Genomic DNA, 13,312 nt, shown 5'->3' with positions numbered 1-13,312 from the left:
TATATCTGGACTACAATGAATCACTGTCTGTTTAATGAAACATTGATGCGAGGGCATGAATTCCTCAGCTGACTGTAACAGCAGCACACCTGGAGTGGGAGGCGGCATCGCTCAGGCTGTAGGAGCCACTATCGGGAACTAGGGGAAAGGCTGATGGACTCTTTGCTGGGATCTCACTGCCTCCAATGGCGAGGGAGTCTGGTGCTGGTGGTGGGGTGTCTGTCGCCCTCTGGCTGCTTGCTGGGTCATCCTGCCACGCGATTTTGTCCTGGGCCCTGAAGGCACCGGTGGAGGAAGATGTGCTGCTTTGTGTGGCAGTGAAGGAGGTGGCATCGATGCCGCTGTCAGTGGAGGTGCCTTGAAGATAGCCGTTGAGCTCGAGATCGCTCCGCACTCCCGAGCGTGAGCCCACTTCATACCACTTCTCGTCGCTGTGGGCGGAGCTGGAGGCGTTGCTCGAGAGTGTGTTGCTACTTGACTGGCTGGATGAGTACGGAGCATCCTGCTGTTTTAGAAATAAGATTACAAATACAGTATATATTTCACTTGAATGACTTGGAGAACACATAATGATACTGCAAGCAAGATTTTAATGACTGTCCTCCCACTCAAAGGCACATGATCATAACCAGTGATTTAACAGCAGCCCTTTGGTTACTTTATCAACTTCTAACCTTCCATCAAATAAGAGTGAGGAAATTACATATATCACAGTGCTTGTTGATTCCTGCTCACCTTGGTGCTTTTGTTAGGAGACATGTGGCTGCTATGCTCTGACGGCTGGAGTCGAGGAATCACTACCTTGGAAACCACAGTGTCTGTAGGAAGCAAAGACATATGAGTAATGAAGCCTGTATGAAAGGTCTATTTTTTTTAATGCTATTGCTAATATCAAGACCAGAGTTTGGAGTTTCTTTTACCTCCACTAGTTTTATCCCCGAGTCTGCTGGTCGCTTCCCCCTCTCCAGTTCGGGACCATCCGACGCCAGTGCTAGAGCACGCTTTGATCCCATTCACCCCCTCACCTGCCACCTGACGCACAGACGACACAGGGGACTGGCAGTTGTTGTTGTTAAACCTAGAGGGGAGATGAGGGAGGTCACCTATGTTGCCAGGTAGGGAGGCAGGCCTATTTAGCGTCATGTAACCCATCATGAGAGCAGACGAACTTACCCATCAGGCATGGACTTCTGCCTCCAATGGCTGGAGCTCATGGTGTCTGTGTAGGAGAGGCTGGAAGGGGAGTTTGTGTTCTGCAGTGTGCGACCCATCACAATGGAGCAAGCAAGAGCGTAGTTGTCGTTCCCTGGGGAATATCTGTGACCATGCAAAAGTATGCCGTTAAAGACGAGCTGTACGCTGCAGCCAGGCAGCTGCGTGTTCAGTGTGTCTGCAAGTTTCATAACAGCATTAAATTTATTTTGTGACCTTTTGGGATTGAGGGGTCGTCCGTCGCTGGACACACTTCGGGGAATAGCAGCAGAGTTGCGGTCACTGAAATCTGGAGGCGGGGCCTTGATCAGCGTTCCCCCTGTGCCAGCAGCGCGTGTTTGAGGGCTGGATGAGGTGCGTGGCCACTTGGTGTTGTTGTTGGTGGGGCGGAAGGGGAACTTTAGCTCGTAGGGCATGCCCTCCTTGTGGTTCTTGTAATCCACCAGCGGCATGTGGTAGATTTCTGAGCAGCCTCTGTTGGCACATGAAATGTTCACAGTCAGAATAGTTTAAAGGCAGCCTCAAAACGCCACAGACGACAGCATAAAGTGGCATAAAGTACAGTTTCTTTCGCGTCATTTACAGCCAGTCTACCTGCGAGGTGTGGAGTCCTCATGCGGAGGAATGATGACCACCTTGACAGTAACAGAGGTTCTGAGTAGGTCGATCATCTGCTCGTGAGACAGCGAGGCCACCGCCACCTTGCAGATCTCCACCAGGCGGCTGCCCTGCCTGAGCCCAGCCTGCCAAGCATAACCATAAGGCTCCACCTCTGCAACAATGCCCTCAAAGTTGACATGAAAGCCCAGCTGGCCCAGGGCGTTACGCCGCAGGGTCATCTCTGTGGTGTGACTGCCTTTGGTCAACAGCTACAGAAGAGATAGAGGGAGGGAGTGGAAGTGGAAATGGAGAGAGACGAATCAGAGAAAGAGTAATGTATAATGTATAAAACTTTTAAAAACATTGTTTAAAAAACAAACAAACCCTAAATTACGTCTTCCATGCAAACCACATCTTTTAAAATGCATCTGACACTAGCTTTTAATCCCACCCAAGAATGGGGTACATATTTCAGTCACACACTATGAATACCAAGCACTTCCATTTAAATTATTCACTACGCTCCCATGACAACTACCATTAGATAACCTGTCTAGCTCTCCCTCCACCTGTGGGAAGTTAACTGAGGACAAAATAATAGATGGTACAGCCTGGGAGCCAGTCAGTTCTGATGCATGTTATGATGCCCAAAACAAAGGAAATGAAAAAAGGAAAAAAAAACACAACACATTCCTGCTTTACAAGCGAGGGCTCATGCCAGAACTGGTAGCAGGCAACAGCAAACCTTTGCTGTTTACCACCAACTAGAACTGCACTGTCAGAAGAACGACCCAAATGCCCAGGCAAACAGCTCTGCCTTACCTTCACCACACTGAGGTAATAATATCATATCACCAAATTACTATGTATGAGTCAACACAACAGCTGTGGTGCCTAGTTAGTTACTATATAATTTGATGATACGCCCTTATGTTGCTACAATAGCATCAACAATACTTTGTTGTTATTATTTCGTACTTCTGTTGTCAAGGAAGTGGACAGGGTGAACATTATGCCCTCACACATCATGGGACTGAAAGTCACTGATGCCACTTCACTAAGCACTTCTCACCACGTCACTGGCCACAGGGATATTCCAAAAGGCTTTGCACTCATCAATTGATCTGTATTGATCTGTATTGGATACGCTTTCCACATAACTTGCTAAATTGTAAATATAACGATTAATGTATGCATTTAAATAGAGGTAAAAGCACTGGGCTGTTTGTGACAAGCTGCTCGTTAGAGATGGAGTGTTTGGTTCAGTGTAACCTCTGATGACATGAACAGTCCTGGTGCCCCACTGACCTCCAGTCTTTTGACAACCTCTCCGAAGTCTTCTGTGTTGTTATTGATGGAGCGCAGCGATACACTCTCACCACGCTCATAGTAGATCTTCATGGAGGCGGGGCTCCCCGTCGACCAACCAATCACGTCACGTGTGGCGCAGTTAAACACGACTGCTTTGGCCTCCTGATCCAACAGGATGATGAAGTCATTTGAAATGGCCAACAGGCATTCACGTTCAGCACCGGCTACCTGATCTTCAGCATGAACCTGCCACGTCACGGCTCCTAGGCTCCGAAGCTCCGCCCCACTGTATGGACGCACCTTCTCCCGTCGTTTGTGCGCCAGAGAGATGAAGGGGAACTTCCCAGTGGGTTCTACTGGAGTACTGGTCACATGACGCTCTGCCAAGTCCCGCAGGTACTCCTGCCGTGTGCGTGTTGCCATGGCACCAAATTTATCTGATTTGTGGGCTGCGTTCTCAGCGTTGATGACTTTACTCAACAGGAAGTCCCTGAAGACAGTGGACTTGGGGAAGGTCACGCCTTTGGGGATTGGCGGGCCAAAGGAGGGGACGTCTTGGGAACGGGTGACAGCCACACTGCAGAGAGAAAACAAAGGAGGAGAGATTTGAGGTCACTGCAATAGTTTGTTAATAAATTAACATTACAATTCGTACCTGTAAACCATTTTTTTTTAGACCTTTGCAGCAGAACACTGTAAAAGTATGGGTTGATTTGGTTGGATTCCGTCAACACAAAAACATCAAAATAAAACAACATAAAATAGAAATAGCATTAAACACAACATGGTTTTATGCATAGAACTGAAGCCTGACACAGGATCAAAGAGTAAAAGCTAACGTAACTTATTTCCAAGATGGTCCAGGAGAAAACATTACACTGCAAGGACATACAACACATGTAAAAAAAAGTATAGCAGAGACATCTTAACATAGTTTCCCTTAAGGTATTGTTGCCTTTGACCTGTTTCACTTGTGAGTATAAAGGAGGGCGTTCAAATACCTACGGGTAAGGCTCTCCTCTTGTTACCCTCTACTGCTCCTATTCCATTTGCACACAATAGCTGCTCTTGAGTTGGATTACTTTAAATTAGTTAACAGGTGCAGGTAATGCTGCCTCATACCTGCTGTTCATAGGAAATGGGCTCTGTGTAGAACAAATTCAGCAAAGTGTGCTTTTAAACAGATAGGGATTCATTTCCCATTTGGGAAGACATACATGGTTTATGCCCATTCTGTTCACACTGTTAAGTATGAAGGTTAAATGGCTATAAGTGCATAAACACATACAGTCAGTAGCATATACACTAGAAGCCCATAGGAGTGTGCGAACCGAGACATGGTCTTAGATAAGCTGATGCGACAGTCCTGACAAGTCTCCATCCAGTCCATTAAACAGATAACACAGCCATTGCCTGTAGCAGAAATGTTGCAAACCATGCCTGACTACACCCGGCGTAGAAATACTATACATTCAAACACAGTTGACAAGCCAGCTTCCAGTGCAGACACCCTGCCACTCTCTGCTCCATCATAGTATGGAGGAGCAGTTTCGTGGCTAGAGCTAACAAACACAAACGGCGTACGTTTCCTAAACAAAGATCTAGTTATGCAATCTGCTTTGCTGGCCCCGTGTGACTTTGAGGCAGCGGTTGAAAGCAGCAGATTAGCACCCCGCTGGCCCCAGGCCACTTACTCCTCTAATGCTCCGGACTGGCTCAATATGACCTGAGCATTAACCAAATCTCAGCAGCAGGCAACAACAGGCTATTAATAACTGGATGACTCAACAAATCTTAACATACTCTTTTTTAATAGAGATTAGAGAAGTAAAGACACTCCATAATTGACATGGTCTTATGCAAGATACTGTATAAGGACATCACATAAAATGACAAAGAAAACGAAAACAAACAATAATCTCTTTGTGGGAAATCAAATTTCAAGCTAGTATGTGTGTGTCTAAGAATCAGTGTGTCTGTTTATGTTTGCAAGTGTGTGACAAGCATTCAGCTGAAATCCATAGAGTTTTGTATCCAATAAGTGGTAAAGTCGAATCACTGCATCCAATACTCTGCATAGTTTTAACAAAAAACACCACAACCTCCAAACATCAACACAAACACTAAACACTCACCTCCTGGTTTCATCAAAAAGCAATCATTTTCTTCAAAGTATTACTGCACAATATCCTGAAACTTCAATCAATACGAAGCGACAAAAATAAATTTCATGGGTCGATGATAACTGGATTCTCTTCTGTAGCTAGTAGTGAATCCTTGTAGTCTGTGTTTTCTTGTCCGGACACAGAATTCTTTCCAAACCGTGAAGGAAAGGCATCCATGGAAAGACTTGTGACTAGCAGTCAGGAGTGAAGCCTTAACATATGATCCAGAGAATCTGAGTAGAAGCCAAAAGCTGGGAGTGTGTAGGTGTCTCAGGGTGGGGTAGCTTTATTGTCCTCAAGGGTTCTGTGTCCCGCGCCTCTCCATTTCATCCATAAGGCAAACCAGGAGAACCAGCATTTCACCCTTTCCCCTCTCCAAGAGTGTGAATTAGAAGATGCACCCTTTAGGCAAAAAGCAAGCTGAATGAAGGTGTCCACTTGTCGAAGGGGATGGAGTAGCTGGTCAGAAAAAAGGAACTTGCCGGTGAGAAGACAAGAAGGGCTCGAAATAAATTAGCCCAAATTTGACGCGGGTGAGAGCTGGCCTGACCCGTCCGCTCCTGAGATGTACTCTGTGAGCTCTGAGGGGACTCTGCTCTCAACAATCCTCCCCGCTCACATGCATGTCCGGGTGAAGAGAGCACTTCATGTGCATGGCGCTAACTCCTTCAGACCATTCCGGCTCATGCTGCCCAAAGGCAAAGTGGCAGGCAGGGAGAGGAGGAGGGTAAGGATGGGGAGGGGGCTTGTATTATATGAGTGTGTGAAGAGTGAGCCTCTGAGTGAATCACTGTGCAAGGGCAAAAGTGCGTGCATGTGTGTGTGTAAATGTGTGCAAGTGAGCATGAGAAACAGGTAAAAAAGGAGAAACGCGGGTACGAGAGTGAGAGGGAGCAACTAAGTGTGTATAATATCTGTGTATGCAGAACATAGAAAGCGTGTGTGCGGTGGTGTAGCGATGCATAAGTGTGAATGCCACAGAGCATTGCGAGCAGATCATCAAAAGGCCAAGAATCAGCCAGCGGTGGAGAAGACGAGATGAACTCCCATCAGTTCCCATCTATTTGACTATAATCAAACAAATTTATGCTCATGCAAAGACACAGTGGACACACAATCCAGACACACACAATCCAGAAAGATGGGACGGTCACGCAGCAGGCTTTTATGTTCGACCCATGCCTTCTAGTCAAAGCTTTTGTCTTAATGCGACTGTGGCTACCTGCATAAAAACAACACCGCTGGTAGCACTGAAAGTGGTGTGGAGCTTTTAAGAGTCCTATAAAAAGGGTGCAGCTCTGCATGGAGCTGGGAAGTTAGAACCAGATTTTTATTCAGTATTGCTACTTGGTTTGGTCGGCCCGGCCCACTGAAAATTGTAATGAGTCTCCTTAGTCTCTTGATACAATCATATTCATAGCTGGTGGGCTAACCTTAACCTCAATGTCAGTTGCATAATTCAAGGCTTTCTGGTAAGTTCTTCCTTCCTTTCTTTCTTTGACCAAAACAAACCACATAGCATGTACACGTGCGTAGAAGAAAACCAAAGACTTAGACTTGTTTCCATTGTCCTGACACAGTTGTATCTCTGCTGCTCAAATACAAAGACCCACCTGTAGCATGTGCTGTCAGAGCATGGATTGTGAACTCGTACAATGATGAAGACGTGTTGGAAGTGAGAGCGAACAGCCTTGGGGGTGAAGGGGTGAGCTCCAGGCTCCTGGAACACGATGGTCACTATGTCGTTGCCTATGTGGCGCTTTCTCAGCAACTAGTCATTGGATAAAACAAGTTCTTCATTAGAGAAAAATGGGACTTGAATCTGAAAGCAAAGTCATACCAAGCATTCGCTAAATTCTATTTAATTACAAACATGGCACTTGGACACAATACAAGTTTAAAATTAAAGTTGGAAATCAAAGCTGACACCTGACACAAGTCATATCATGCATTCCTCTAAATGATCCACCCTTCCTTTAAGGATCTTTGATACATAGTGGTGTGAAAAAGTATTTGCCCCCTTGCAGATTTCTTCTGTTTTTGCTTTATTGTCACACTTACATGTTTCAGATCATCAAAGTTTTTAAATGATGATTTCATTTATTAAGGGAAAAAAGCTATCCAAACCAACCTGGCCCTATGTGAAAAAGTAATTGCCCCCTCCTTGTTAAATCATGAATTAACTGCATTAACCACATTTTTGAAAGCCGAGTTCAATTTCTCTTGCCACACCCAGGCCTGATTACTGCCAGAGCTGTAGAATCAAGAAGTCACTTAAATAGACAACATGAAGTAGGCTGAAAGATCTCAAAATGCAACACATCATACCCCGATCTAAAGCAATTCAAGAACAGACAAGAAACAAAGTCATTGACATCTATCGGTCTGGAAAGGGTTACAAAGCCATTTCTAAGGCTTTGGGACTCCAGCGAACAACAGTGAGAGCCATTATCCCCAAATGGAGAAAACATGGAGCAGTGGTGAACCTTCCCAGGACTACCAGCCTACCAAAATGACTCCAAGAGTGCATCAACGTCACATGCAGGAGGTCACAAAAGAACCCCAAACAACATCTAAAGCACTGCAGGCCTCACTTGCCTCAGTTAAGGTCAGTGTCCATGATTCAACAATAAGAAAGACACTGGGCAAAAATGGCCTCCATGGGAGAGTTCCAAGGAGAAAACCACTGCTGACCAAAAGGAACACAAAGGCACATCTCACACTTGCCAAAAAACATCTTGATGATCCCCCACACTTTTGGGAAAATATTCTGTGGACTGACGAGACAAAAGTGGAACTTTTTGGAAGGTGTGCGTCACGTTATATCTGGCGTAAAACTAACACAGCATTTCGGAGAAAGAACATCATACCGACAGTCAAACATGGTGGTGGTAGTGTGATGGTCTGGGGCTGCTTTGCTGCTTCAGGACCTGGACAACTTGCCGTAATTGATGGAACCATGAATTCTGCTCTCTACCAGAAAATCCTGAAGGAGAATGTCCGGCCGTGACCTTAAGCACAAGCGCACTTGGGTTATGCAGCAGGACAATGATCCCAAGCACAACAGCAAGTCCACCTCTGAATAGCTCAAAAAAAAACAAAGTGAAGGTTTTGGAGTGACCTAGTCCAAGTCTGGACTTAAATCCAATTGAGATGCTGTGGCATGACCTTAAACAGGCCATTCATGCTCGAAAACCCTCCAATGTGGCTGAATTAAGACAATTCTGCAAAGAAGAGTGGGCCAAAATTCTCCCACAGCGATGTGAAAGACTCATCGCCAGTTATTGCAAACGCTTGGTTGCAGTTGTTGCCGCCGAGGGTGGCACAATCAGTTATTAGGTTTAGGGGGCAATTACCAGGTTGGTTTGGATAGCTTTTTTCCCTTAATAAATGAAATCATCATTTAAAAACTGCTTTTTGTGTTTACTCAGGTCATCTTTGTCTGACATTAAAATTGGTTTGATGATCTGAAACGTAAGTGTGACAAAAAAGCAAAAACAGAAGAAATCTGTAAGGGGGCAAATACTTTTTCACACCACTGTATATTTCCAAACAAAGGAGTTTTCCATTCCCTGATAGACAACTAATGGTATACGACAAAGGCCGGGCCCTCCATCTTTACCTGTTGTTTGTTGTTGGGTGTGTAAGGCAGCAGAGTTGACACATGGAACATGATCTCATAGTCCTTGTAAGTCGTGTACAGGGAGTGAGTGCCCGTGGAATCCGCTGCAGGAAAAATAGTAATACAGCATTGAGACCCATTGTACAATTACTGCCATCCATCTCTCTCACATGCGCATTCAGTGCACTCAGTGTTTCCTGCACAAGACAGGATGCAATTTCACCATAGCCCAAACAACTAGACAATAGGGAGCTGTGGATCAATGTCAGTCTGGATGAAATGTCAAAACCAGCGCTCAATCAACTGTTTTACTCGAGTGACGTTCTGTAAGTGAGCCCTTTGCATGTGACATTAGTTTCCAGAACAATGGACAGAATGTTCAAATAATCAAAATTCAAATTTTCTTCGTGGACAATGAGGCCATGAACATAAACGTTTTCATTCACAACTGTATAATTATTAGTACCACTGAGTGACTGCTGTAATGGACACATCAAAGAGAAAAGGATACTAGAGAGAAGAGAGTTGAAAAGAAAAGAAAAACGACTGCTGGCAGGAGAAAATTAGGTCCAGTAAAAGGAAATAGCCAAAACACCATCCATTCTTTCATTGCTAAAACTCTTCATATCATATGTGTGTGTGATCTAGGGTGTTTGGGAGTTGTTACTTTTGGTGTCCAGCTGGGCTCTGTACTTGGTGAAGCCCTTCAGCCGAACCTTCTCCCCTAAGAGTTGGAGGAACTCTTCCAGGGCGGGACCAGCCATCTCGTTGTTGTACATCTCCTCCTCGGTGCTCTGGCCTGCTCTGCAGTACATCACGCCCACCTTCACCTGAAAACTCAGCTGGGGAAAAACAGTCAGACACAATATTTCTTTAGCAGTTCATGTCAGGGCCGAGTACAACATAGGAACTCACAAAATACAAATTCCCTAATTGTACAAATACAGGCAAGTAACTGAACATAGCACTGATTCTGTAAAATAAATACATTTATGTTTTGGAAAATCAAACTTTTTCCTCCTACCCCTTGTTCATCCAGTTTCATCAGCTGCTCTGTGACTTTGGGTGTGTTGAGGGCCAGTCGGAGGCAGGATAGATCCAGCTCAGGGAGAAGGAACTCCAGTACCTCCTTGATGGGCAGGCCTCTGGTGGTGCCGTGCTTCGAGGTGGAAGGCACTGCATCCTCCAGGACAGAGCCTCGGAGAGTTGTCAGCTGAATGGGTGGAGATTATAGAGAGGAGTGTCAGAAGAGAAGGAATGCATCTCAGGAATCCTTGGTGTGCTTTGAATTTTCTCTTGGAGATGGAACATACTGATAGCAAAATACGCCAGGCCAGACATTAAACATAGTAAACAAAGACACAAGTCACTGCTGGTTATAAGGTAATGCCATCCTCATATTGCACCCTTAAAGAAGCTGGCATAAAACAACAAGACAATTATGACCCAAAGCCTTGGGTAAATAGAAAGTGGAACTGAGGAAGAAGAGGTGGGAGGGCTTATCCAAGCATTCTGCATACAAAGTCTGCATTGTGTTAGGCTCTGGGAGTGAACTCCATCTCCCAGCTATCATAAGCAGCTGGAACGGACCTCGACTTTCTCTCCTACAAGCTTGAGGCTCTGCAGGCCTGTGTTTACAATGGACCTGTGTTCCTGATGTTTGGAAGGTGGGATAAGGGCAGGGGTCCTGCAGTACTTCAGTCTAAAGTGCGGGGGATTAATCACATGCACCTGTCCTGCTTCAGTCCACAACAAACAGCCTCAGGCAGGTGCCTTAAACCCTCCGTCTGGGAATGTACATTCATATAATAAATCCCAGTACCCAAAAATTTAAAACCCAAAATCCCAAACCAAACGAAGAATGGGAGCCAACATTGCAACTAAATATGACTGAGGCACAGACTGAAACACACATGTAAATCTCTCCACACAGTGGTTTGAGGTTGTTGGGCACTGACAGGCCTTAGAGGCTGGAAGATGAGTGCACTTCCTGAAGTTTCTTCACACATTGCTGATATTGGGAGACAGCCGAGTAGCCTAAGGGCTGGTTGCATAATAAGAAACAAGGACTGAGACTGGTTTTGCCTCCAGCTGGTCTTCCTAGTATGTAGCACGCATTGAAGTAATTGAACTTAAGTAACATACATAAATAACACAAAAATACAACAAAATAATTGTCTTCTCCGACCAAAATAATTTCTTTAACTTTACTGCATTGTTAAATGATGTGGGCGGATTCATTCCATGGCAAGAGGGATTGATGTGATGTGGTGTCGAGGTTCAAGTTGGGGTGTAGGAAGGATAGGAAACTATGGCTGACCTCGCTGGTTCTAAAGATGAGGCGGTAGTTATACTGCTGGCCGTGCTCCTTGTCCTCCTCCTGCTTCTCCCTGCGCAAGCTCACTGCCACAGGACCCAGTGCCTCATCTATCCCAAAGTAGTTCCAGTGCTCTGAGGGGAGGAAGTGGCAGAGAAACAGTCAAATTAAAAAAGAAACATCGTTTTAAACAACATATTCATAGACTAATGAGTGCATGTAATGACAGGAATTAAATGAATCTTACCCCTAAGGTAAAAGAACTTCCTATAGTAGTAGGCTCCCAAGTCCACATGCTCTACAATGTATTGCTTGCCCTTTTCGCTGACAGTGCTGGGGCCTTCCTTCGGTCCCTCTAGCACAGCTACTCCGGCATTTGTGCAGTGCGTGCTCACAGATGTTTCATACATGTTGCCTTCCACACTGAGGGTCCCTGAGCTACTGTTACCAGCTCCACTAACCATAAGCCCATGATACCCTGAACCACCTAATCTGCGCCTGCCGTTGCCATCAGCACCTATCTCATTGCGGAAGCAGGGACAACTTAGCAGCATTTCATTGCTCTGTTCATCCCCTGCGTCCAAACCAGGACTGTCCCTGGAACTGAGCTCTTCCTGGCTGCCACTCGGGGAGCTGTAAGGCAGGCTGTGCGTGGACGAGAGGGTGGAGGTCGCCGAAGCTACAGCGGCAGCAGATGCTCCCGTGGTGGTGTTTTTCCTCTTGCCTGCAGACTGCCGTAACTGAATAACTTCATTGAGATCAAACAGCATGCTTTGCACATCATAGTGGGCAAAGCTTTTCTGACAGACCCAGGGCTTGAGTGGAGGGCCCATATCATCTGTCCGGCTGTCCTCTGCATCAGAGCCTGCTCTGGGGGAGTCCGACTCACCCCGCACATTTCGAAGTTTGCGGAATATCGACTCACCCCCCGTCTCAGATTTTGTTCGTCTCTTTGGGGGCTTTTCTCTGTCCTTGGCTTTAGGAGGCTGGTTGTCCAAGACATTCTCTTGAAGATCAATGATGGCCTGCTTGGGCCCAACATTCAGCATGTCCTCCAGTTTCTCTGGAGCAGGGCTACGCTGGTCAACTTTTTCCCCTTGATAGCCCTTAAGCATTTCAAAAAAGCTCTCTCCAGATGCTCCATGCTGATCTATAGAGGAGGTGCTACCGTATTCACGATGAAGAGGGGAACATTTAGCTCCCAATGATGGACCCCAGTCCTCTCCACTGTCTCCGCTGCCTTCCATCTCACTGATAGTCATGTCACTGTTGCTGCGCTGACGAATGCGTCTCTGCCGTGGGTTTCTATGTCCAGGACCTTTGTAGTCTCCTGGGGCTAGGTAACGGGCGTCAGGGCTGTAGTTGTTAGCATGGATCTGTGTTCGATTCTTTAAAGTATTGTGGATGTTACGCAGCATTGACGAGTCCTGAGGGCTCATAATGGCGCCTAATTTAATGTGACCTTTTCCAACAATGGGCACACCAGAGTTCTCAGGCTCTGTAGCTGAGTGCCACAAAGTCCCTGCAATGTCTTTTCTTGGGGGCCAGTCAGCCACCCGAGCCCGTACACCCATTTTAGGCACTCCTGTGCTCACAGTGGCATGGACATTGTCTGTGCGGGTCGGCACAGCTCCTCCATTGACCATACGGAGGTGGCGGGTGTAAGACTCATCAGTGGTGGGGATGGAACCCCCAACAGTGCGTTCCATGGATGGGCGCTTCACGCTGGTCATGACACCAGTGCCAAAGGCTAAAGGCACTTAGCAGGGAGACATGGCTGCCTCTGGGATGGGATGCTGCTTCCTGACTTCATGAGCAGGTTGATTGTCTAGATCATCAAGTGAAGAGGCAGAAAAAGGGAAGTGACAAGCCCACCACTTCAGCACTCAAGCCTGCACACTGCTTCCTCAACTGCGTCGACACTGCCAGTTGGCATTTTCCTTACTTCAAGCATACACTCCTAAAAAGAAAAGAAAAATCAGTTAGTACACACAAATAAGAGCAGATAATCTAAACACATCTGTTTCTTGAATCACACAACTTTCTCTTACATATAGAAGACTGGAAATAAGAGAGAGAGCTTGA

At 46.0% G+C, this 13,312-nt stretch overlaps 1 protein-coding gene across 4 annotated transcripts in view; it reads right to left on the bottom strand.

Annotated features, from left to right (window-relative positions):
• Positions 1-13,312, bottom strand: part of LOC139212495 (signal-induced proliferation-associated 1-like protein 1) — a 32,949-nt gene that overhangs the window by 3,991 nt on the left and 15,646 nt on the right. For all 4 annotated transcript variants that reach the window (XM_070843048.1, XM_070843049.1, XM_070843051.1 and 1 more), the window contains exons 2-14: positions 11,475-13,187; positions 11,231-11,361; positions 9,935-10,123; positions 9,578-9,752; positions 8,911-9,014; positions 6,902-7,059; positions 3,121-3,700; positions 1,807-2,081; positions 1,429-1,686; positions 1,174-1,317; positions 921-1,078; positions 736-818; positions 90-505 (exon numbers count right to left, since the gene is read on the bottom strand). In XM_070843048.1, the coding sequence (XP_070699149.1) occupies positions 90-505; positions 736-818; positions 921-1,078; positions 1,174-1,317; positions 1,429-1,686; positions 1,807-2,081; positions 3,121-3,700; positions 6,902-7,059; positions 8,911-9,014; positions 9,578-9,752; positions 9,935-10,123; positions 11,231-11,361; positions 11,475-12,960 (4,157 nt within the window). In that variant the 5' untranslated portion in view covers positions 12,961-13,187. The remainder of the gene's footprint in view (positions 1-89; positions 506-735; positions 819-920; positions 1,079-1,173; positions 1,318-1,428; positions 1,687-1,806; positions 2,082-3,120; positions 3,701-6,901; positions 7,060-8,910; positions 9,015-9,577; positions 9,753-9,934; positions 10,124-11,230; positions 11,362-11,474; positions 13,188-13,312) is intronic.

The sequence above is a fragment of the Pempheris klunzingeri genome, chromosome 13, assembly GCF_042242105.1.
Source record: "Pempheris klunzingeri isolate RE-2024b chromosome 13, fPemKlu1.hap1, whole genome shotgun sequence".
Lineage (NCBI taxonomy): Eukaryota > Metazoa > Chordata > Actinopteri > Acropomatiformes > Pempheridae > Pempheris > Pempheris klunzingeri.
This window is presented reverse-complemented; position numbering and strand designations above follow the sequence as displayed.